Genomic DNA, 26,005 nt, shown 5'->3' on the forward strand with positions numbered 1-26,005 from the left:
CTGGGGCGAATGGACTTGCGACGTACCGTCACAGGGGCGGATGGACTGTAAAGTCTTTATCTGCTAACAGAAGCTACTTAATCATTGTGTCTATCAATTAAGTTCACTTGTGAATGGAAATCTGACAATAAATTGGCAGTTTTGGATATAATATCAAAATAGAATTGAAAGTTTAAACTTGCTAACAAGGTAGTTGGTAACTGTTAAGGTTAAACTTTATCCCTGTCTTATGTGTGCTCGGGGAAATTTCTTGTCTTCATTATTAATGTGTCAAAGTGAACATATCCTCTGCGTGTGTGGATCCCTGCCAATTTTTTGTGGTAGGGGTTGGACCTGTAGTTCTGATCGTCCCAGTGAAGTGTTTGAGTTGGTCCCCCTCACTATGGAAATGGCTGGGGAAGAAGAGAAAGGAGGCCAATAAGCATTAGGTGACATTGTGGTGTGTGTCATGGTGTGAATCTATCCAAATGTTTCTGATTCCTTACCCCATTCTGATTCCTTACCCCATTGAATCTAAACCAAATGTTTTCTGATTCCTTACCCCATTGAATCTAAACCAAATGTTTCTGATTCCTTACCCCTCTCTGTGGCTAGGATGGAAGATAAATGGAAAGAGGAGGGAGGGGGGACAGTAAGGTTGGTGGTGTGTTCCCCTTTCCAGCTGCTATAAGTAGCAGGATACCTGTCATGCCTCTGGGCAGTTTGCTAGAGCCCTGCATAGTCTGTTTCCTTCAGGATGGCTACAGAATACGTTTCAAGGACTTAATTCCCCCCCCCCCCCCCCCCCCCCCCCCCCCCCCCCCCCCCCCCCATGCATTCTGGTACCATTCCCAGTTTATTCTTCAGGCAACTGGCTGGAGAACTTTAGAGTTTATTGAATTCCTTTAATGATTGTTCTGATGTGTGTATTGGAATATGCCAGATTGATTAAGAGAGATATCTGTACGTAATTAGAAAATGTAATGCAAATATAGTACGTAATGTGTTTACAGGCAGTCCCCAGGTTATGACGGGGGTTCCGTTCTTGAGACTTGTTGTAACCCGAAAATTATCGTAAGCCGGAACATCACCAAAAATCCTAAGAAAACCTTACTTTTAATGCTTTGGGTGCATTAAAAACTATGTAAACTGCATTCTTATTGTATTTTGCAATAAAAAAATAGCTTCAAATAGTTGATTATTTTGCATTTTTGGTGCCATATTTCTTCTGCCAGATGAGCGTTGTAGGCGTCGTAACCATGGAAATAATTTTTGATGAATATACGTAATTGAAAAGCGCCTTAACCTCTGAACATCGTAAGCCGAACCCGTCGTAATCCGGGGACTACCTGTATATGCATTGTTCCGATACGTAATACAAACCCTCGGTCCTTTAACAATAGGAAGGTAACTAGCGGCAGCTGGGACGGTCGTAAGCTTCGAACAAGGGGAGAACGGTAGTTAACTGCTTGTCCGATCGTGCGCGCGCCCGCGCGCGCCCGAGAGCTGAAGAATCACTTTTGCTTTCTGCCGCGGGTGTGAAGGACGTGTTCGTCATCGCTCTCTGCCCGCTTTCATCGTCGTATGCTTTGTTTATATTGTGTTTTCTACTAATGGTTTGGTTTGACTTGAAAATGAAACTGGTAAGTTACACGTTTTTTCACCATTTTCATTACTTAATTATGAGCCAATATGGAGCTATCGCCGTAGATGCGGCGATTTCCTCTCTTTTCATGAATTGAACCCTTGAATTATGTCTCGGTGCCGACGCTACGCGCCGAGTCATGTATTTGGGCGAAAGTGTGTAATTGAAAAATGTAAGTACTTTTTTCATTATATTTTGCCCTGTGCGTTCGTTACCGAGATCGTGATTGCGCTCGGCACGAGCCTTTTATTTTATATGATAAAATGCAATGAAAGTGGATCGCATGCAGTATTCCTTTCATTTTCATTTATTTATTTGCATAATTTAAATTTGGATCAATTTTCGCTCTTACCCTGGAATTGATCCTTACGATTATTTTCTGTGAAAGTGAAATCGCAAGTGCAGTACTATTCTGTTTCATTTTCATATATATTTTATGATAGCATCATATTATTTGGATCAAGTTTCCGTTCTTACCCGGGAATTGATCTTTTCCCCTTTAAGTTCTATGAAGTGAATCGCAAGGGCAGTATTCTGTTTCATTTTCATATTACTTTTCACTGCTGTGCGCGGGTGGGGGAAGCGAAGGTCTGCCAGGAAGTCGTCGGAAAGCTCTCCGCGACTCCCTTGGTATCCGATTCTTCGTCTTCCTTCCTGCCCCCACCCGCTCAGCTTCTTCGTTGTATTTTTTTTGGGATGTTCCTTGCGTTCGGGGTGGGGCATGTCTCCCCCCCGTGCGTGAGGGAACCCCTCTTACTAATCTGTCTGTGCTACCGCAGGTGCTACATCCGTGGGAGACGACCTTGGACAGGTATGGGCCACTGCGGCTGCAGGGCGGGCCTAGCATCCACGATCTGCTGCAGCGTCTAGCGAGGTCTGGGGCGGTGACCTTGGAGCGGTCTCCACTACAACCTCCACGGCCGCATTATGCTGCTTCCCCCCGCTGGTCTACACTCCCCATGCTGTGTCGGTGACGCCGTCTGCCGCTTCTAGGGCGGGTCCGGTCGCCGCCGTACCGAGGAGGGGTGGGGTTATGCCGCCGCCGCCTGTGTTTTCTTCGTGTTGCCTGCCCCAGACTTCCGCTGTTCCAGCAGCTCGCCCCTGGACCGGCCGCCAGTACCCAGGTTCCCGCTGGCTGCCGATGATTCTACGAGGCGATGGCTGGGCCTGCCGTACCTGTCGCTGATGTGGTTCCCGCTACTGGCTTGGCTGTCCCTTCTGTGTTACCGCTGCCGCTGTTCCTGCGCTCCTGAGCTGGTTGCTGTTCCTGTCGCTCCTGGTTCCTGCGCCTGTCCATGCTGGTCCTGCCCATGGTGTGTCTTCCCCAGTCCCAGGTCCTTCCGGACAGGTGCAGTCGGGCCGTGTTGCTTCGGCAATAGGCCCGACTCCGGCATGGATGGAGGACCTGACGACTGTCCTGCGTGAGCTGACGAAGAAGAGGAAGGTGTCATCTTCGTCTTCGTCTGCTGCTGCCTCTTCCCCTTCGACTTCTAAGGCCCATAAGCCGAAGAAGAAGAAGGCTGCCTCCCCCCCTAAGAAGTCTCCTTCGGGAACTTCTAAGGGCCCGTCCCACCTCGGTGGGACGGGGGGTCCTTCTGCTGGTCCTCCTGCTCCTTCGGGAGCGGGGCCCGCTCCCCTCCCCTTCCGTAAGGAAGAGATAGACGGGGACCAGAGGAGTATCGGTTAGCTCTGGTACTTCCTCGCCTGGTGCTAGCGGCGATGCCGCTACGCCAGGTTCCGGCTCGGTCTCTCACCTGTTCGCGAGAGATCCCGAGTGTACGCTCTCCCTCGGGAGACCGTGCAGCCAAAGTTTCGGCGCCAGAGTTCGCTCGGCGCCAAGACCACGGCACGGAGCAGAAGGCTAGGTGACTCTCGCCAGGCCAGCGGCCGCTCTCGCAGCGACCAGCTGGTAACCGGGGTTTTCCCCCTAAGAAGACTCCTTCGGGAACTTCGAAGGGCTCGTCACACTCCGGTGTGACGGGGGGGTTCTTCTGCTGGTCCTCCTGTTCCTTCGGGAACGGGGCCCGTCTCCCCTTCTGACAAGAAGAAGAAGACGGGGACCAAGGGTGTGCTGGCTACCGCTGGTACACCCTCGCCTGGTCTTGGCAGCTCTGCTGCTAAGCCAGGTACCGGCTCGGTTTCTCGTCCGCGAGAAGTTCCGAGTGTACGGTCTCCTTCGGGTGACCGTGCAGCCAAAGTTAAGACGCCTGAGTTCGCTCAGCGTCATGACCGAGGCACGGAGCAGAAGACTGTCGAGAGCCGCTCAGGTGACTCTCGCCAGGCCAGCGGCCGCTCTCGTAGCGACCAGCCGGTACCTCGGGTGGACGTGACGGTCTCTGACCGGCCACGGGTTGAGGCTGGGAAGAGGTCCCCCAGGTCCCCTCGAACCGACCGGTACCAGCCGCGGCTGGTACCAGCGGGTTTGAACGTGCCGCGAGGACGCTCACCGGTCTCACCGCGAAAGCGAGCTCTGCAGGTCACCTGACCGCCGCCCCCACAGGGACCGGGCGGATACGGTGACCAGCAGCAGCTCGTCTGACGCACGGGACCGGGGGTCGACGTGCTCAGTCGAGCCGCTCGCCACAGGTGAGCGGCACGGCCAGGCCTGCAGATCGATCCCCACCGCGGGTTGGTGATCGGCTGCAGCCCCCCACGTACGCTGGTCCTGCCAGCGAGGCGGGGGGAGGGGGGGGAGCGTCAGGTCTGTCTCTCCACTACCTTCAACTTCCTCGGGCTACACCGAAGAGCGAGGTAGCTAGGAGTGATCATGAGAGGTGCGCCGCTCACGATCCCGTCACGACGCCGCACGTGCCACGTATGGTCTTAGGACCAACCAGGACGTACGCGCAAGTGATTGGAGGCGACCGTCAGGGGGGGAGGGGGTAGCGTCAGTTATGTCTCTCCGATACCTTCAACTTCCTCGGCATACGCCAGGAAGAGCGAGGTATATAGGAGTGATCGTGAGAGATGCGCCGCTCACGATCCCGTCACGACGCCGCACGTGCCAGGTATGGTCTTAGGACCAGCCAGGACGTACGCGCAAGTGATTGGAGGCAACCGTCAGGGATCTGTTGCTGATCCTTCTTCTGAAGGAGGAGGGTCTTGGGAGCTGCTCTTGTTGGAGGGACTGGACGGTCCTACTCCTCAAGACGCTTCCTGTAACTTCCAAGATTCAGAGTAACTTTGCCCAGGTTATTGCACTGATTCGTCAGCACAACGACCTGGGGAAGGATCGCCGCTCCCACCAGCAGAGCCCATGTCTCTGCTCGAGTCGTTTTGGGGCCCGAGAGGGAACCCAAACCGACGGTGGGTTTGCCGCGATTGGAGCTTGCCGATTCTGTCTTGAACCAGAGTCTCTCGTCTCCGGACAAGAAGGCTCTCTCAGTTCTGGCCGGTCGATCAAGCTACTTCCACCTCCTCTCTACTGCGACAGCGGCGTTTCTACGTGTCTTCGGACACCGTATTTAATACTCCTTCGGTCCTCCTGAGAGGTTTCGACCTCGACGAGGAGTGGAATGAGTCGGAGGACGGTATCGGCTCTCTCCTGTCATGTTCGATCAGCCCCACCCAGACGACGTTCACAGTGGCGGCAGACCCTTACCTACAGTGAGAGTTCGTAACCCTCCTCGGGAAAACGTTTTCTCCTGACGATACGTTTTCCCAGACTGAGAGGCCATCGCCGCAAGGCGATGGCTGCTCCTACTCTTCTCCAACTGCTAGTTCCACTGGGAAGGCGAGCGAGTATCCAATTCCTCCCCCATTCCTCTCTCCTTACGGCTACGACCGGGAAAAGGGAGGGATCCTACAGAGATTTCTCTGTAGGATCCCACGTTGGGGACTGCGCTACCGGGGGGACCTTCGGGTCCTACCTGACGTAAGCCCCGGTCGTTGAGGAGGGATCCTGCCCCATTCTCGATTTCTACGGGAATCGAGAGGACCACCAGCCGATATCGTTTGACGAATTCGGTGGGGGTTTCGCAGACTGCTTAGAATTCTACGGAATTTCTAGCGCATTCAGAGTGTTAGAGTTTCTACGATCTCCAAACACTTAGGCGAAACCACGGTCCAAAGTGAGCGAGACGAGAATCCCCGATATGTTACACGATAATCGGGAACCTCGCCTATGCTCAAATTCCTGGAATTTCTAGCATTAGGAAGAAGACTGCTGCTGAAAGAAGACTATCTCACATTAGGCGACCAACCTGGAATAGAGAAGAACGGACGGGAACATCCAGTTTGACTTGAACTATCGTCTTAGTATTCTGTTCACCATTGAAGCTTTTTCCTTCGAGGAAGACTTCTTCACTCTCTTTGATAGAGACCGAAGGTGGTCGATCTCCAATCCTTATTTTGTTTTCTTGAAGGAAAGAATTTAGGATGGAGATCGTTGTTCAGAATCCTACAAATATACTACGTATATTAACCTCGCGACATGATTCTGCTAAGCAGTTGAATGGTCCGAGGGGTAGGCGCATATCCTGGTTATTCTACGGATTGCGACTTAGACGAAAAGTATTCTAATTGAACTGCAACTCGGGGTTGCCTGCAACCTCCCAGGAGTTTCCAATTTCAATTTTATATACTTATGGTGTTGTCACAACAACACCATTTAAGCTTTTATATTTACGAAATTCGTTTCGCATAAATATAATTGCTCGAGCATATATTTTTATGCTCGGTGGTTCTAGCCGAACGCATTCCTTCGTGGAAAGGATTACTTGGCAACTCAGGATGACGAGTCAGCGACAGCTACTGCGTATTGAATTGCCCGAGGCATTTCAGTACCAGCTGCCGCTTCGAGATGGACGGTTGGTTATGTCTTCTCACCTGCTTGATTGAATACCAACCGTATCTCTGCCCAACAATCACGGACTTAAGTCTCTGATTAACGGGGATTCTCGCATACATGAATGACCATCTACTGCTGTGACGCTAGTATTCATTGTCTTCGGTATTGCGAGAATTTTAAACAGATATCTATTCGACTCTCATCTTTCTGTTTACCGCACGGTAACAGAATTCTGTAATAGTCTCTTGCTGCATCGTATCTCGATAATGCGAATGATTTTGCGGAATCTGAGTTTGTCCTCAAAATATCTTGTATTCGGAGGTGTGCAATTGTTCATTGTTCACCCCGGATTAGCAGATGTATTGAAAGACATCGCCTACTCCCACACTTGCCAGCTCTACTTCAAACGCTCAGCCCATGAGAAGCAGTTCTTCAGGCGGATCTCCCCTGTGTTTCATTACTGAAGAACGCCCGCTTTCACTGCACACTGGACAGTAATGAAATGGCGGTTAGCGTTTTCAGTCATTTGTAAGCACAGGTTAGAATCTTGAGATTCCTTCTCTCGATTCAGCTGGAAGACGTAGGTTGCATTCATTGCCTACCTTCGTCTTCAACGTCACATAGTGTTGTTTCTCCTTAAGCTGAGATTCAACGTCTATGAGATTTTCTTGCCATCAGGGACCTCGGTCTTTGAAGGCAATTGACTTTCGCCTTTTGAGCTTATGCATTAAGAGAATCATCGCCGCGCCGTCCGGCATCGGTGACTAACAAATATTTTATGTGTTTGGTCTCTCAGCATAACTTTAAAGGGCGAAGGTCACGTGACTTACCCGGATGCTTGGGACAACTTGCCTCTACTGATTCCGAACCAGTCAGTCGGCAGCTGTCAGAGCGCCCGAGTCAGTTACGAACTATGCTGTGGACTTAGTTCGGTTCTTACAAAGCAATCATTACTTCGTCTTAATAGCTTGTCAGTATGAGTACTGTACATAACCAAAGTCGAGAAGAGGGATAGGTCATACGACTATTCCCTTCTTTTCGTCTTAGGTAACTGCATGACTTCTCTTGAGAAGTCAAGCACAAAGGGTGGGGATTTTTGACGCTCGATTTCGTACCGATCTTCGTAGCGAAGACTCAGAACCCTTCGGTAACTGACGATTGGTTCGAGTCCTTCACAATACCCTCCCTAATGGACTTCACCGCCTCCGATACGAAGGCTATGCTGCTTTGTCCTGTGAAGGCGCGACGGAGCTGTCTGAAGAAACTCGACACCCCAGGATGAGTGTGGACGCCTCTTCATCATTCTCTCGCGTTCCGCAAGAACTTCTCCGTGGCGCAGGTAATGAAGGCAGGCGCCTGGTCCAAACCGGACCGCATGCACCCCCTTCTACCTTTGGGATATTGCCCACAGTTCCTTGGATCTTTTTCCTTGGGAAACCGTGGTGGTTGCTCAACACGTTGTGTAGTTAACCCAGACCCTCGCAGGCTGAACAGCATCGAGTCCTGGTGTGACCGTAAGAATGGATGAGGAATGAGAGTGTGACTGGCTCCTCTTCCCATCTTTTTCTTTTTTTTCCCTCTACCTACTGGGTAGAGGGACACGGTCGTCACCCTGCTGGGTAAGGACGAGATTGCAGGTGAGCTACTCAATAGAGCACCATCCTATCCCTTTCAGTAGGGATAGGAGTAAATATCCACCACTTCCTCCAACAAGGGGAGGAAGTGGATGCCAATTTGAGACAAACCCATCATTTTATGATTGTCTCTTGCAAACAGGAACAAGTTCTTGCTTGCTGTACGAAGAGATACGCTTGCCTCTCTCTTAGTACTTGGCCCAGAGGTCTGACCATTGATCTCCTGCGGTGCACACCCTGATCAATCGACAGAGGTTTGGATCCCTCCTTTCTGCTTCTTACGACCAGGGAGGCACTCCAGGGTTGGACGAACACCAGTCTGTTCACCAAAAAGACTCAGATTCCTCCCACCAAGAAGTGAGTCTTCCTATTGTTAAAGGACCGAGGGTTTGTATTACGTATTTTTCCTAACTATACAAACCTGCAGGTGCCTTGGTACATATAGTCCCACCGGTCATGCCACCCCTCACTCTGCAACTTTTTGCATGGGCCTAAAGCAAAAGTGATTCTTCACCTCCCCGCGCGCACGATCGGACAAGCAGTTTAACTACCTTTCTCCCCTTGTTCGAAGCTTACGACCGTCCCAGCTGCCGCTAGTTACCTTCCTATGTAAAGGACCTCAGGTTTGTATAGTTAGGAAAAATGCAATTTTCGACAAATTGTCATTTTGTCCACAAATAACCATACTATATGTTAGAATAAATTTAAATTATTGTACAAAAAAGTTCTAAGAAATGTAAGATTGTAAAATCTGGTGAATTGAAATAACCCCTCTTGTGAATTTGAATGATGGTTGTTATGAACATGACAGTCCGATTACTTCCCTTATTTTTATTTGGAGCTAGCCTTACATATGTTAAAAGATAAAATGGACATTCTGGTGAGACGTATGTGATTTTTATTGATATACTTTTTTCTATTATTAACTTTTAGCTGCATTTCTTTATATACTTATGCTTGAAGAGGAGTCTAGTATGGCTTAGAGCTCAGTTCTGTTGATGGAGGGCTTTTCATGATTAAGATCCATCAGAAGTTTAAATGAACAAACTATGATTGTTTAGAAGTTATTTGCCTAGAAGATAGTCTGTTAACGAATGATATGCTTAGTTACTGGTAACATAGTCTATTAACGAATGATGTGCTTAGTTACTGGTAATTTTCCTGTTTTTAATTATATTTTCTCTTTTCCTAGGATGGGGGAGCCACGGAGGTGTTGGCTGCGATGGCACAATTATAGTGATTCCGTTACTTCAGCTTTAGAATCTCTGCGATATGATGAGGATTTTCTGGATGTCACAATAGCGTGTGACGGACACTCAATCCGAGCGCACAAATTGGTTCTGTCAGCCTGCAGTGCCTACTTTAAGAAGATCCTGAAGGTTTGTTCAGCTTAAGTTGCATGTGCTGTTGGAGACTGTAGTACGTATTAAAAAACTGTGTACAGTCCGGACTCTTTGTCAGAGGTTATGCAAGGGTTATTACCATAAAATAAGATTCCTATAGTGATAATCTGCTAGCCATTTAGGGTTTTCTACTTTGATAGATAAATTTATGCCATATTATTAAACAAAGTATTTTTATGCATTCAACTTACCTGTCAGATATATACTAGCTATAGACTCCGTCGTCCCGATAGAAATTCGAATTTCGCGGCACACTCTACAGGTAGGTCAGGTGATCTACCGCCCCGCCGCTGGTGGCGGCGGAAGTAGGAATCATTTCCCGTTTCTAAGACAGATTTTTCTCTATCGTCGGACTGTAAACATGCGTTTACGGTTCCTCCTGATTTGATTTTCGTGTTTCATCTGCCATCGATCTCTGGGCTGTCTTTTGCAGGGAAAGTACTGGTCTTTGGTTCGGCATACGCTTTTATTAACTTTAATGAATTTCGCTTCGAAATTTAGAAGAAAATATTAATTGAAACTACCGAGATTATCGGTAGACACTCACATAGTTTTGCAATAAAGGGAATATTTATTCATTATTACATGTAATAAAGGTTACAACTTTATTGAGGAATATTAAACTTTAATTTCCTACTTTAGGAAGTCAGAAAAGCATATAACTAGATACGCTTACTTTATAAGCTTTAATAGCGTGTGTGCTAACGAGCAGTTAGAGTATTAGCAGTACTAGTAGTTGTTGCATCCTCATCACCTTCTTACTCCACAGAAACTACAAATTTATATATGCAAATTTGAAGATAATGGATGTAGCTCAAAAGCGAGCTCTAAAAAGGTAAGAAGTGAATATAGTGTTACACATTGAAGTGGAGGGTGCGTCTGATCGGCTCTGTCTCGCTCCCAGACCTAGACCTCTTCCAAGCTCCCAGGCCCAGAGGAGAAGGAATGTCGACAGTCGTACGGAGGTTACGGAGAATCCCCACCGATCAGGCGTCCCCTCGGCAGACTCTGTAGAACGTCCCAGACTGCCAAGTTCGCCATTGGAAAGGCGTCCTAAAATAGTGGAGGGTGCGTTCCGATCGGCTCTGTCTCGCTCCCAGACCTAGACCTCTTCCAAGCTCCCAGGCCCAGAGGAGAAGGAATGTCGAAAGCCTTACGGAGGTTACGGAGAATCCCCACCGATCAGGCGTCCCCTCGGCAGATTCTGTGACGACCCGAACTGCCAAGGATCGCTATCGAAAAAGCATCCTAAAGAAGTGTTTTTCTTCGTCAGATTCTTCACCGAAGGCAAGGGGATGGAGTTCTGATGAACTGTCACGCCCCTTAAAGAGAAGTTGGAAGGCTCCTACTTTGGATTCAAGCCCTGAGCTTTTCTCCGATCTATCACCTTGTGAGAAGAAGAAAAGGAGATTGGTTCCTAAACGGAAATCGGAGTTTCCTTCCGCTTCGAGACAGGCCTCACCTGAATCAGGGAAGGAAAAAGAGAGTGCGGCTGCAAAAATTATCTTAAATGTGCAGGAGCAACTTTCAGCCTTAGTAGGAGTTTTTACTAAGGAAACTCCCAGGGAAAAGGACTCTTTCCTTCCTATAAAGAAGACGAAGGGAAAGAAAGAAGACACGGAAGTTTCGGCTTATACTCGGAGGAGTATGAAGAATGCGCCAAAAAACGCCAACCTGGCGCTATGCGCCAGATGCGCCAGATGAGTTTGAGACTATACGAGTCAGAAGAGCCAGAAGCGCCAGATGCGCCAGAAGAGCCAGCCTGGCGAAATGCGCCAGAAGCGCCAGATGCGCCAGAAGCGCCACCCTGCCGAAATGCGCCAGAAGCGCCAGATGCGCCATATGCGCCAGAAGAGCCAGCCTGGCGAAATGCGCCAGAAGCGCCAGAGGCGCCATATGCGCCAGAAGCGCCAGCCTGGCGAAATGCGCCAGAGGCTCCAGATGCGCCAGAAGCGCCAACCTGCCGAAATGCGCCAGAAGCGCCACTCTGCCGAAATGCGCTATAGGAATAGCGCCAGTCTTGGCGCAAGGAATCACGAGCGTCACCCGGCGCAATGAGCCACAAGTGACATAAGAGACGGACTTCTCCAAAAGACAATTAATCCAGGAAGATTTGTTTGGCTTTCGGAAGGATAAGCCTTTACCTGACAAGGGCTTTAGTTGTCGCACAAGCGGCCGTATTCCTTGTCAGGGACATAGGTCGTTCCGGAGAAGCGATAGGAGAGGTGACAATCCTTCGTCGGGACAGAGAAGAAAGGTGTCGCACAAGCAGCCATCGCTCTTTCCAGGAGAAGGATAAGGTCGTTTTGCAGGATCAACCTATCTCTCGTAGGGACGCAAGTTATCGCACAGGCGGTCGTCGTTCTTGCGAGAGTGGGGTGGATGTTGCAAGAGGCCAGTCTCCTACTATGAATAAACAATCCTCTTCGGAATTGGATTTGGAAGAGATTTCGGACTCTGAAAATCACTCGGCTCCGGGTTTGTCAGATTACAAGACGCTGGCAGCCCTCTTACTTCAAGAGTTTGGGGACTTTTTAAGCCCTACTGCTCCTCCTTCTCCAAGGTCCTTGTTTACAAGCACGGAAGTCCCGAAACAATCATCTGTTATTAAAATGAAACCAACCACCATTTCAGAACAATGCTCTCCGATTCGTAGGAAATTGGTTGGAATCCAAGGAGAAGGAGGGGAAGACAGTCTTTACCTGCCCTCCTTCCAGACTATCAGGGAAGAAGGGAATTTGGTACGAGACGGGCAAACCATGGAGTCTAGCTCTCCCGTCTACTGCAGAAGCAGAATTTTCGAATCTGGTAGATTCGTATAGGAGACAAAGCCTTGTCATCAGCAAAGATCACACGGGGACGTCTGAGATGGACCATCTTCTCAAGGGATTGTTTAATGTCTTAGAAGTTTTGAACGTCTTAGACTGGTCCCTTGGGGTGTTGGCCAAAAAGACACAAGAGGAGGAATCTCTTAGTCCAGAAGTCCTTCATAGTGTTCTTTCCTGTATGGACAAGGCGGTTCAGAATGGATCAGGAGAGGTGCCCTCTCGGTTGGTACTGGGGTATTCTGAAGGAGAAGAGTCTTATTACTTCTTTTCTGACGAAAGCGGTTACTCCCTACTCAGAGGTCATCTCTTCTGTATGCTCCTCTGTCGGACCAATTGTTTCCTTCAAATCTTGTAAAAGATATTTCTCATTTCTTTGACAAAAAAGGCCACACAAGATCTGTTGGCCCAATCTGCAAAGAAATCAAGGACTTCGGGTCCTATTAAGAGAGAGACTCGGGCTCCTCAACAGCCCTTTCGAGGAAGTACCTCGGCCAGACCCTCTTTTAAGAAAAGAGGAGTGCAGAAGAGAAGTAGGCCTTCCTTCAGACCTATCAAGAGAGCTAAATGAGACAACAGTCCTTCAAGCACCGGTAGGAGCCAGGCTTCGGAAATTTTCCGAAGAATGGGCTCGGAGACAGGCAGAAATTTGGTCCCTTTCCGTGGTAACAAAGGGATATATGATCCCATTTCGAGACAGACCTCCCTTGACTACGCAACCCGAGGGAACTGTCAGCCCAAAATACAGGGACCCTGCCAAGAAAGAAGCAGTATTGCAACTGGTAGAATAGATGTTGCAAAAGGAGGCCATTGAAGTGGTTCGGGATCCGCATTCCCGAGGATTCTACAACCGTCTTTTTCTGGTTCCGAAATCCTCGGGAGGGTGGAAACCGGTCCTGGAGGGGAGCGCATTGAGCCGATTTGTGGAGAACACAAAGTTCTCTATGGAAACATCAAAATCGGTTCTTGCGGCTCTTCGTCCAGGAGATTGGATGGTCTCCTTAGATCTACAAGATGCATACTTTCATGGTCCCTGCATCCATCATCGAAGAAATATCTCCGATTCATGATGCAGGGGAAAGTATACCAATTCAGAGCCCTATGCTTCGGCCTTTCAACGGCCCCTCAAGTGTTCACGAGGCTTATCTGGACGATTGGCTAATAAGAGCAAAATCGGAAATTCAGTGCTTGAAGGACTTGGAGAAGACTTTGAACTTGACAAAATCTTTGGGACAGCTGGTGAACCTCGAGAAATCACAATTGATACCCAGACAGAACATAGTCTATCTGGGATACAGATGGATTCTCGGGGTTTTCGGCGTTTCCATCTCAAGCAGAATTACTCGAGACTTAGAAAAAGATCTCTAACTTCTTAGAGAAAGAACGGACCTCGGCGAGGGAATGGCTCAGTCTGCTGGGCTCCCTTTCCTCGTTAGAGCAGTTTATTTCCCTGGAAAGATTAAAATCTCAGACCTCTGCAATTTTATCTAAAGAGGATGTGGAGTCAAAAGACAGGAGACTTGTCAGACTTTTTTCCCATCCAACAGGGGATAATCAGACCTAAAGTGGTGATTCCCTAACCCCATTAACAAGGAACGAAGGGGTGTCCCTCTTGATTCGGAACCCTCACCGAGTGTTGTTTTCCGATACCTCGGAAACAGGTTGGGGAGCAACACTGGGTCCAAAGGAAGTAGCAGGTGTTTGGACCAGACAACAAACTACTCTGCACATCAATGCGAAGGAACTCCGGGCAATTCATCTAGCCCTGGAATACTTCGAAGCGGAAGTCAGGGAGGTGGTAGTTCAAGTCAATTCCGACAACACCACAGCTCTGGCTTACATCCGGAATCAACAAGGGGCACTCACTCTTTCTCTCTGAACGAAATAGCGAGAGCTCTATTTAACCTGGACAGAGGAACGGGCATATTCTGCGTACAAGGTTTGTCCAAGGAGTAAAAAACCTAACGGCAGACAGATTGAGCAGAAAGAACCAGGTTCTCCCGACAGAGTGGATGCTCCACTCAGAAGTCTGGGGACAAATAGGGTCACTCTGGGGAGACCCCAGATCGACCTGTTTGCCACGTTCCTCTCCAGGAAAATAATAAAAAAAAAAAAAAAAAAAAAAATAAACAAAAAAAAAAAAAATAAAAAAAAAAAAAAAAAAAAAAAAAAAAAAAAACTAAAAATAAAGAAAATAAAAAAATAAAAAAAAAAAAAAAAAAAAAAAAAAAATCAAAAAAAAAAACAAAAAAAAAAAAAAAAAAAACAAAAAGAAAAAAAAAAAAAAAAAAAAAAAAATAAAAAATAATATAAAAAAAAAAAAAATAGACAACTTCTGCTCGCTAGAAGAAGATCCCAGAGCCACAGCGATCGATGCTTTCCTCAGGATGGATTGGTCAGGCATAGATGCATACGCCTTTCCCCCATTCAAATTGCTGGGGGAAGTAGTAAGAAAATTTGTGGCATCGGAAGGAATGAGAATGACTCTAATTGCTCCCTTTTGGTTTGGCATTCCCGAATCTGGTTCACAGAGGACTGGAATGGACGGTGGACTTCCCCAGATCTCTACCAGACAGTACAGATCTGCTCGGACAACCCCACTTCGAGAGGTTCCACAAAAACATCCAAAGTCTCTCCTGACTGCCTTCTACTATCGAAAGACTGGTCAGAGCGAGAGGCTTTTCAAAGAAAGTGGCAACTTCAATTGCTAGAGCCCGCAGAGCCTCTACCCTGCGGGTCTACCAATCGAAGTGGGAAGTTTTCCGTAGATGGTGTAGGTCGAAAAAGCTGTCCTCTTCCAATACCTCTGTAACCGAAATCGCGGATTTTCTCCTCTTTTTAAGAGAAGAATCCAAATTGGCCTTATCAAAGATTAAGGGATATAGGAGCATGCTCTCAGCTGTTTTTAGAAACAGAGGCTGAACCTCGAGAATAATAAGGATCTTCATTGATCTCATCAGGTCTTTCGAGACTAAGAAATTGAGATCATCAATTCCCCCGAGGTGGAACCTGGACGGTGTCCTAAAGTTCTTGATGTCGGACAGGTTCAAACCTATAGATAAAATCTCATTCAGAGATCTGACTAGCAAATGCATATTCTGTTTGGCTCTAGCAACTGCTAAGAGGATCAGTGAATTACATGCTTTGGACTCTCGGTGGAATTTGAAAAGACTAGGCTGTCATTTCTTGCCAGGATCTTTTCCTAGCGAAGAATGAGAACCCTTCTAAAACCTGGCCTAGAAGTTTCGAAGTCAAGGGACTCTCTTCTCTGGTAGGAAGAGAGTTGGATCGGTCCCTTTGCCCAGTCAGGACCTTAAAATTTGATTTAGTAAAGAGCTCATAGGAATTGCCAAGAGAACTCTTTAAAGCTGCTGAGAGTGAAAGCTCATGAAGTCCGGGCTGTGGCAACTTCCCTTTCTTGTACGAAGAATATGTACATGAGAAACATTTGAGCAGCAACTTATGGAGGTGCAATTCAGTATTTGCATCCCACTATTTAAAGGATGTTAGAATAACATACGATAAATGATTTCTCTCTGGGACCTTATGTATCAGCGGATACTATGCTGGGAAATGGAGCAGACGCTGATCCTTAAAAAATTGTTTTAATATTTAATAATTAGTTTTAATATTGTTGTTGAGTTGTGGGTTGCTTGAAAGGATGTCCGGGGATGACTCCTTTCAATCTTACTACTAACCCCAATGAGGATCAGGTGGATCGGATTAGTGTCGTGCTCTATGATCATGCCAATAGGCAAGGTGTTTTGTCATGTAAGTGGATAGGACCCCATTGACAAAGATCCTAAGGTTCTGAAGCGTAAGTGGGTAAGACCCCTGTAACAGACCATCAAGAACTCTTAGCATGAGGTCACTACCTCGCTGAGGCTCTTGAAGCGATACGGGCTCCTAGGCAGTAGCCATGAAGTCTTTCGCTAACACAGGTAGAATCAAGGTTTTTAAATTTATTACCTACAACATATGTTGTTTCCTGTCTATTTCAGTAAATTAGCTGTCTCTTACCCTCCGCCAAAGGTGCCAATCAGCTAAGTATATATCTGACAGGTAAGTTGAATGCATAAAAATGTTATTGTCATGATAACAATAAAGTTTTATGCATACTTACCTGGCAGATATATACGGTGTATGGCCCACCCGACCTCCCCTCAGGAGACAGGTGGAAGAGAAAAATCTGTCTTAGAAAACGGGAATGATTCCTACTTCCGCCACCAGCGGCGGGGGCGGTAGATCACCTGACCTACCTGTAGAGTGTGCCGCGAAATTCGAATTTCTATCGGGACGACGGAAGTCTATAGCTAAGTATATATCTGCCAGGTAAGTTATGCATAAAACTTTATTGTATCATGACAATAACATTTTATAATGAAACTGCGGAATTATAATCTGTAGCTTTAAAAACAATTGCACATAGTATACATAAACATTAGGGCAAAAGTTATACATGTAGGCGCTGAAAATATTAATACGTATTACATTGCACACATCATGTGCGAATCCTACAGATCTGGTAATTAACATTTACTGAGAATGTTTAACATAGAGATATTGCACTGGTTAGTAACTATATATCCTTTATTCATATGTATAGTTAGTTAACTTTTATTCCCAGCTTGTATTGCATATACAGTGCTGTTTGTGTAGTTCTTATGGTAAATGTAATTGTTCGTACACAAATACAAACCATTGATCTTAAATAGGATTTACTTTCAGCGCAAGCTTGAGCCAGTTATTCTTAACAGCAAGGCTACCAGTGGGAGAAGCGAGGGGTACCCTCACCACTTCCCTTTGCTGAAATGTGTAACCACTTGCCTTATAGCATTTGTCCAGAGCGGATGCGCTATCGGCTTCCTCTGCCCGAATGTTTACTGGCTGTTCTACCCTTACTTCATCCTGGTGTTTTCCTTCCTTTTTCTTGTGCTTGAGTATTTTTTTATATGTTTGTTCTTATTCTGGGATATCATGCAAGCTCAAGAATCATCTAAGCTTAGACCTCACTTTTGTCCAGGTGTTGGAGAGCAACATTGCACTGGCTTTCTTTCACCATTTGAAGTTAACCCGTACACTGTGTGACCAAATGTCGTAAGCGTGTGTTCAATGACTAATACTTGTTGTAATTGGTCCCTAGAGCATTGGATGAGGTTCGCTGGAAATAGAAAATCCAAAGAACGCTGCTTGCTCGTCCTCCGAGTATTCTCCTCCAAAGACGCCAGGTAGTTCCTTGTCTCTTCCCATGTGGTTCTGTTCGGCTGCTACTTCATCTAAGGGAGAAATTACTCCTCCACATTTCCCTGGTGCTTTTGCAATGGGGAGCTCACATGGAGGGTCGGTGGCCTATCACAATCTCTCGAGGGCTTCCTCCTTTTGCTCTGAAGGGGAGCATTCTCCTCCTGGGCAAAGGGAGGCAGCCTCTGATATCATCTTTTTTGGTCTTGGGGAGAATAGGAAGACCTTTCAAGATCTTAGGAACCTCTGGCCATCCCCAGGTCTTCCAGGGGAACCATCCATGCAGAGCTTGATTGCGCACCTTAGTGCCTCCAACTTGCCTCCCGTCTCTACAGTGTCAGTAATTGGGACTATGGTTTCAGTTGGGGGCTCTAAGGCTGCCATGACAACTTTCAAGATGCCCTCAGTTAATCCTCCTGTCCCATCAACAATGACATGCTCCGTGATGTCTCCTGGCGGAATTGATGAAAAGGTACAAATGTGAAAGTGTTGAGGAAGAGACCCTTTTTGCCCTATTGTCATCAGTATCTTCTTTTCCATCTGCTTCCGCCTCCTCCCCTTTTTCTTCTGAGGGTCCCGTGAGGCAACAGACCCAAAGAGGAAGGTGGTGGTGGCTCTAGACTGCGATAAGACCCCTTCTCATTCTGATGGTTCCTTTAGGCGGGCAGATTCGAAGAGGAGAATGCCAGTGGCTCTAGACTGTGAAAAGGCCAGTGGACCCTCTCAAGGTGTGTGTTCTTCTACGGAAGAAGCACGAAGATCTCTCTTTGACTCTGCTGTCCCAGGACGGGGGACCCACTTCTCGGGTGTCCCCGTACATCCAAGGCGGGGAATAATCAGCCACAACGCGGCTGACACACTAGTTCAGAGCCCTTTCACAGTTGTTTTGGTGCAGCTTTTGTTGAGGTTTCCAAGCTCTTGGGGACCTCTGAGCCATCTTTCTTACCTCACAAACTCCGACCTCAGGAATAAGAAGTGACTCTCATACCATTACTCTTATCTAGCCACCATGTGATCCCAAGGGAAGCTTGGAACAGGGATGTCAGTCACAGGACTGTCATCGTAACAGCACATTCTCAGCACAAGCCTCATGTAAAGAACCTCAAGCAAAGAAGTCCATCTGTCATTTAAGGGCATGTCCTTTCCAAAAGGGGGTCCTCAACCTTTCACTAATACATACAGTTTTCACTGAAGTAGAAAATATTACGAATAAGTCAAGAGTTGGTCTGGAATTGTAGCATTAAAGGTTTTTCATCTTTACATCTCATTATTTTTATTTGCTGTGTAGATGCATTTTATGTATTTAAGAATACATACATTTCTTTTTCTTATGTTTACTAGTGTTTTAGTAAATTTACTTAATATCTGCATACAGTAAATTCAGTATTCATTGTTAACTAAAAACAAAACATTTGTGTGTATGGACTTGTAGTCAGTGAATTTGCCTTATGCATACCATTGAAAATTAACTTTATAAGGATTGTGAATATAAGAATAAATCACCGTATGTATGATATGATATGATTGCATAAAAACTTTGTAGTATTTTGATTACATTCATTCATACCAAAGGGAAAAAGATGTGCACAGCAAAAACACAAATGTGCTAGATTAACTCAGCCAAGTCCCAATGTAGTGCACTATGCTATGTTGGATTTTCCAATGTCAAGGTTTTTATTGTAGCAGTTGGTTTTGATTTTGCTCTTTCAAATATGTTTCTTTGTATTCTGATTGTCTGACATACTGTGCTAACTTAAACTTTCATTCCCCTTTCAGGATCATCCCTGTGATCACCCTATTATTATATTGGATGGGTTAGGCTGGCAGGTTATTGTGTCCTTACTACATTTTTATGTACTGCGGAGAAGTTGTCGGTGGAAGAGAACTCCTACCAAGTCTTCTGAGTGCTGCTACTAATCTTGATGTCACAGGTCTTACACATGTGACTTCAGCAATAATTAGTGCTCAGGTAAGCTGTGCTTCTCTTGAGGTATATTTATAGTCTTTAGTACTTCTAATAAATACAGAATATTGTGTACTTCAAGTGAATTTCACTGCTAACTCCAGGTGCTCACAGGTTTATTTTTACATATATTTTGTAAGTACAATGACTTCTTTCTATCAGGCACTGTACCTTTAACCATACTGTTGTTAAGATATATATTTTATATCTTTTAAGGAAATTTTTGTTGATGTGCAAATTGGACATAAAATTTACAGAAAGATTTGAAAGTGCAATGCTCATATTTAAAACATAGTGTTAAAACAAAAATTTATAGAAAGCTTTTGAAAGTGCAATGCTCATATTAAAAACTGTTAATACTGCCATTTTCTTCTCTTAGGCTACCAAAGATGATAGCAACGCTGAACATTCAGTAGAGGAGGAAGAGTACGAGGATGATGATGACGACGACGATGATGACTACGATGATGATGAGCAGCCCCTTAAGATTGAAGAAGTACAAATCCTCAGTGATTTGAGGGAATGGACAGTACCGAGGGGTCTCTCTCAGAGGCAGAAGCGCCCCCATCTAAGAGACCTCGCAAATCGTCTTGCGATGCACAAACAAATGCTAGAACAGAAACACAGAAACAAAAAGACTTTGATAGTACAAAAACAGTGTCTTCTCCTGTACCGAAGGAGAGTGGAGTCACCCAGCAGAAAGTTACCAATGGCATATCTCCCTTAACTCTACCTCTCCATGCAGCCACACCTCTCGTAGATCTTCCCTCCATTGATAGCAAGTAAGTCTCGTATGAGTTTAGTTTCCCTGGTTGGCAAGAATATGCATAATATCTATTTACTAACTACAGTTAATAAGCCAGTATTGATATGTACTGGTTAGGTTTTGTCTCCTTATTTGGTAGTCGGATCTCAATGAATTTTATCACGCTTTGGTGATTGAAAGATTAATAGTCTATCATAATCTAATTTTTTTTATTTTCAGTAAATCGTATAAAAAAGAAGACCCACCAAATTGCACTTCTGAAAGTAGTAACGACAGCACTGATAAGAGTAAAAAGAAGGTAGTTAATGGCGACTCAAGCATCAAAAATGAAAATACTAGTGACTTTTTTAAAGATGTAAGTGCTGTACCAAGTACATTATTACTTTAATTAAAAATGTTAACTGAAGTTTTTAGCAGTTTTTAAGTTTGATTTTAGTATAGTAATTCACATAACAGAAGGGAGTCTAACACTGCTTTTGAGCTAAATGTATTGAAACCATTTTGCTGACTTGAGATTAAGAAAATTGTAATGTTAGTGGTCCTATACGATTCGTCAGAACTTTTCATTGTCCTTTATGTTGTATGGGTATATCATTTTACAAAAAGTGTCCTTTGTGTTGTATGAGAACTATATCAATTTACAAAAAGTTACTAATCACTTATTTTGTATTGTATGTGTACTATATCAGTTTACAAAAAGTTACTAATCACTTATTTTGCCAGGAGGAATTTTATGACGATGACAGCTCTGATCCACCCGAAAATGGAGATTCTGATATGCTCAAGACCTCTCTGCCATTAGCGTTGGGGAAATCAGGAGTGATTCTACCCGAAGGATTGTTGGAGTCATGTGTGCCAGTAGGGATGACGTCAGCAATGGGGCCAATTAACTATGCAACTCTTGTAGCCTCTGAAGGTATCCTTCCTTCTGTCACAACAACTCAAGGTTCTACTGTCTTGATAGCTCCAAAAGGTGTGATTTATTAACCTACCAGCCTGGAATTTTGATAAAGTCACATTTTTGCTTGATAAGAAAAAGACTTTAGCTGTTTGTGCTGCTGAATTTAGTACAGTACAGTACTATATCAGAACTCTTTATTTAATTTTCCATTATAATGTGCTGCTGAATTTAGTACAGTACAGTATTATATCAGAACTCTATTTAATTTTCCATTATAATTTGATACATGGTTACTGGGTAATAATTTCATATCAGCAATCTTGATGGATTATTTAGTACATGAATAGATTAGTTCATCACAACCTGTTCTCTCATATCTGGCCTTTTTGTGTTTTTTTTGAAATCCCAAACATTGCGCTTTCCGTAAACAAGGCGCATGTAGCCTTAGAACCTGTTAATTATCTGCTTCACTGTTCTTGCACCTGGATTGCAGGTAACAGCTCTAGTTATCTGGATTTGTTCTCCAAAGCAGGATCTATGAATGATTTCTATACTTCATCATCTACTTATCTAGTGCAAGTTTCGTGGTGAGGGAAGCTTATTCTAGGCAAATATGTTATTATTTTTGGATTTTTTTTATATATATATTCTGGCCAACTTTGTCATAAGGAACAAATATGCTGCCACAAAAGAACACTCTCCGTTTGTCCTTAAGGCTTTAAAGACCTGAGGGTCTTTGACTCCTTGTCTAGACTTGTTTGTAAAGAAGATGGTTAGGGACCTGTCAGATAAACTGAAAATCAGTGCATTTGTTTTGTACATGAACTTTCCTGCCAGATATATACTTAGCTTACGTCTCTGACGTCACGACAGAATTCAAAACTCGCGGCAAATGCGACAGGTAGGTCAGGTGATCTACCCCACCCGCCGCTGGTGGCAGAGGTGTCTGAACCAATCCCCCTTTCCAGTCATAATTTTTCTGTCGCGGTGTTGACTACATCTGTTGTCGATACCTCTCGATTTTGAATTATTACTCGTTTTCGCCCTGGATTGTTTCAACGGACTTTTGGTGAAGTACCTGCTCCTTGGCTGGCATTTGCGATTTGTGGACCGTTTTTGGATTATTCTTTTGATTATTCTTGGAATTTCATTATGTCTGATTTGGAAATTAAGAAATCAACTATGTTCAGAGTTTGTTCTGTTACCGATTGTAAGGTGAGGCTACCGAAAGCTGCGGTAGACCCTCACACAGTATGCATGAGGTGTAGGGGGAATGACTGCTCATTTATTAACCCTTGTAATGAATGTGGTAATTTGAATGAAGAAGAATGGAAGGCGCTTTCTTCTTATGTAAGAAAGCTTGAGAAGGACAAGGTAGGAAAGCTTCATCTAGGAGTTCTAGTAGGTCTCGCGCTAGCGAGTTTGAAGTTGATAACCCTGTTGTAGACGTAGCGCCTTTACCAGTTTCAGCCCCTGCTTCCTGCACCGAACCGAAGATGCGCCTTCGGAGGTGGACACTATGAGAGCCACTATTCGCAGCATGGAGCTGAAAATTAAAGTGCTAGAAGGTAAGAGTGATAGCAATTTGTGCAGTGATCCCAGTGCAGTGGAGGGTGCGTCTGATCGGCTCCCTAATGCTTCTAGGCCTAGACCTCTTCCCAAGCTCCCAGACCCAGTGGAGGAGGAAAGTCGAAAGCCGCAGGAAGGTTAGGGGAGAACCCCCACCGGTCAGGCGTCCCCTCGGTAGCGCCTGATGTTCGATCCCAGGCTACCTTGATCGCGCCAAGAGAGAAGTCTTACGGCAATGCTTCTCGTCTTCGCCTTCTCCTTCGCCCAAACGTGGTTGGAGCTCCTCGGAAGCTTCTCGGCCGTCGAAGAGAGCCTGGCAGGCTTCTTCCGCGCTCCCCTCCAGCCCTGAAGTTTTTTTCGGAAGGAAAATCCTGGATTGGATGTCAAGAAAACCGAGGATTTCTTTGGAGTTTCGCTCTCCTAGTAAGGATCGAGCTGCGTCTCCCGTGAAGGACTTTGTTAAGTCTCCTACATGTGTTGGCTAGTCTGCAGGCGCAGATTACGGCTCTGGCTGACTCCTTGATTGTGAATGCTGTCGTAGGAAGGACTCTCGCTCCCGGTAAAGAAGTCCAGGCGCTCTTCTCCAGGCTTACGCTATTCGTCAGTAACTGCCCTCTCTCCAGGAGTGGATCGTAGTACGAGGCGCTCTCCTGCGGACATCGTTTCTCCGTCGGACAAGGGGCATGCTTCCCGTAGACGAGCCTCTCCTGACAGGCGCTAGGCTCGTCTCGAGACAGGATCTCTCCGCTGGCAGACGCCAGGAGCCTGGTAGGCGTTTTTCTCATGGTAGCCGCTCTCCTTCAGGCTTTCGCTCTCCTGTGACCAGACGCCCTTTGGTAGACAGGCGCTCTTCTCCTGTCAGCCGCCCTTCGCTTAGCAGGCACCAAGAGCCTGGTAGGCGCTCTTCTCCTTCAAGGCGCTCTTCTCCCGATTTTCGCTCTCCTCGAGTTAGGCGCAGGGAATCTGTCAGACGCTTCTCGCCTGGTAGGCGCTCGTCACCAGAGATTCGCTCTCCTCGCAGCAGGCGCCAAGAGCCTGATAATCGCTTCCCGCAGGACAGGCGCTCTTCGCCAGGCAGCCGCTCTCCTTTAGACAGGCGCCAGGAGCCTGATAGACGCTTTTCGCCTAATAGGCGCTTCGCCTAATAGGCGCTCTTCGCCTAATAGGCGCTCTTCGCCTGATAGGCGCTCTTCGCCAGATTTTCGCCCTGCGTTCGTTAGGCGCCAAGAGCCTAGAATGCGCCCATCATCCTGACAAGAAGGAGTTTTCAGGCAGAAGCTCAACGGAAGTTATAACTTCCCCGGTTAGATGTCAGAGTTCTTCCAGACATTCTTCCAAGGATGGACTCTCGGCTGAGGACAAGACAGCCTTTCATCGTAAGGATCGTGAAGGATCTTCGGCGGAAGAAGAACAGGATCCCTCGGAAGAAGAAATTCCTAAGGATTCCTCCGTTTCTTCATACAAGCGGTTGACGGACCTGTTGCTTCAGGAATTGGAGACGCCCTTTTCTCCTGTCGCCCCGCCTCGCCTCTTTCGTTATTTCGACTTCGAAAACTTCGAAGGTTTCATCCTGTGTCAGGATGAAGCCTGCAATCTCCATGAAGAAGGCGCTTAGAGGGTTTTGGTGAGTGGCTTCTTTCGAAGGAAGAGAAAGGGAAGACGGTGTTCTCTTTCCCTCCTTCTAAGCTTACTGGGAAAACTAGGATTCTGGTATGAATCGGGAGAACCCTTGGGCCTCGTTCTTCCATCCTCGGCAGACTCGGACTTCTCTTCACTGGTGGATTCCTCTCGACGCTCTGCCCTCATGTCTGCTAAGACGACATGGGGGATGAATGAGCTTGACCACCTGTTGAAGGGAATGTTCCGAGTCATGGAGGTGTTTAACTTCTAGACTGGTCTTTGGGCGTTTTGGCCAAGAAGACGCAGACCCCGGATTCCATTTCTCCTGAGGATCTTATCAGTGTTCTCAGTGTATGGACAAGGCAGTGAGGGATGGATCGAGTGAAATAGCTTCACTTTTCGGAGCGGGAGTGATCAAGAAGAGATCTGTGTACTGTTCGTTCCTGACGAAATCAGTATCGCATGCTCAGAGAGCCTCTCTCCTGTATTCTCAGCTCTCTCCTCAACTCTTCCCTAAGAAGATCGTTCAGGATGTTTCTTGTGCCCTTTCAGCTAAGGCTACACAGGACATGCTAGCCCAGTCTACCAGGAAGCCTCACTCTTCTTTCCAAGCTAAAACCAAGAGAGAGACTCCAGTTAGGCAGGAGCCCTTTCGAGGAGTCCCTCCTGCCAGAGCTTCTTCCTCTAGAGGATCTAGACCCACTAAACGAGGGAAGACCTTCTCTAGATCCATCAGAGGGAAGAAGTAGGATTCAAGTCCTCCAGACATCAGTGGGTGCCAGACTTCTGAAGTTTGCCGACGTCTGGGCCCCAGAAAGGGGCGGACAACTGGTCACTCTCGATTGTCCGCAAAAGGCTACCTCATTCCCTTCTTATCAAGACCTCCGTTGACGACGACTCCGAGGGAGTTGGTAGCCAAGTACAAGGACCCCATCATGAATCAAGCCCTCTCTCTAGCAGTAGATCTTATGCTGGAGAAGGAGGCGATAGAACTAGTGAAAGATCCTCATTCTGCGGGTTTTTACAACAGACTGTTCCTAGTCCCAAGAGCTCAGGAGGATGGAGACCGGTTCTGGATGTAAGCGCCCTGAATGTCTTCGTAGAAAAAAAGAAAAAAAGAAGTTGTTCCGATACGTAATACAAACCCTCGGTCCTTTAACAATAGGAAGGTAACTAGCGGCAGCTGGGAAGCGGTCGTAAGCTTCGAAACAAGGGGAGAACGGTAGTTAACTGCTTGTCCGATCGTGCGCGCGCCCGCGCGCCCGAGAGGTGAAGAATCACTTTTGCTTCGGCGCGGGTGTGAAGGACGTGTTCGTCATCGCTCTCTGCCCGCTCATCGTCGTATGCTTTGTTTATATTGTGTTTTTTCTACTAATGGTTTGGTTTGACTGAAAATGAAAACTGTAAGTACACTGTTTTCATTTTCATTACTTAATTATGAATCAACATGGAGCTATCGCCGTTAGAGACGGCGATTTCGCTCTTTTCATGAATTGAACCCTTGAATTATGTCTCGGTGCCGAGGCGACGCACTCACGTCCGAGTCATGTATTTTGGGCGAAAGTGTGTAATTGAAAGATGTAAGTACTCTTTTTCATTATATTTTTGCCCTGTGCGTTCGTTGCCGAGAGCTTGATTGCGCTCGGCAAGAGCCTCTTATTTGTATGAAT

The 26,005-nt window shown here is 46.3% G+C and overlaps 2 protein-coding genes across 4 annotated transcripts in view; both read left to right on the forward strand.

Annotated features, from left to right (window-relative positions):
* Positions 1-26,005, forward strand: part of LOC135197103 (protein tramtrack, beta isoform-like) — a 56,798-nt gene that overhangs the window by 2,518 nt on the left and 28,275 nt on the right. For all 3 annotated transcript variants that reach the window (XM_064224066.1, XM_064224068.1, XM_064224067.1), the window contains exon 2: positions 9,240-9,426. In XM_064224066.1, coding sequence (XP_064080136.1) covers positions 9,241-9,426 — 186 coding nt within the window. In that variant the 5' untranslated portion in view covers position 9,240. The remainder of the gene's footprint in view (positions 1-9,239; positions 9,427-26,005) is intronic.
* On the forward strand, positions 20,002-21,904 carry LOC135197104 (uncharacterized). The gene is made up of 3 exons (XM_064224069.1): positions 20,002-20,261; positions 20,465-20,600; positions 20,969-21,904. The coding sequence occupies exons 1-3, from the start codon at positions 20,002-20,004 to the stop codon at positions 21,230-21,232; spliced, it is 660 nt and encodes a 219-aa protein (XP_064080139.1). The 3' UTR covers positions 21,233-21,904.

The sequence above is a fragment of the Macrobrachium nipponense genome, chromosome 18 (assembly GCF_015104395.2).
Source record: "Macrobrachium nipponense isolate FS-2020 chromosome 18, ASM1510439v2, whole genome shotgun sequence".
Classification (NCBI taxonomy): Eukaryota; Metazoa; Arthropoda; class Malacostraca; order Decapoda; family Palaemonidae; genus Macrobrachium; species Macrobrachium nipponense.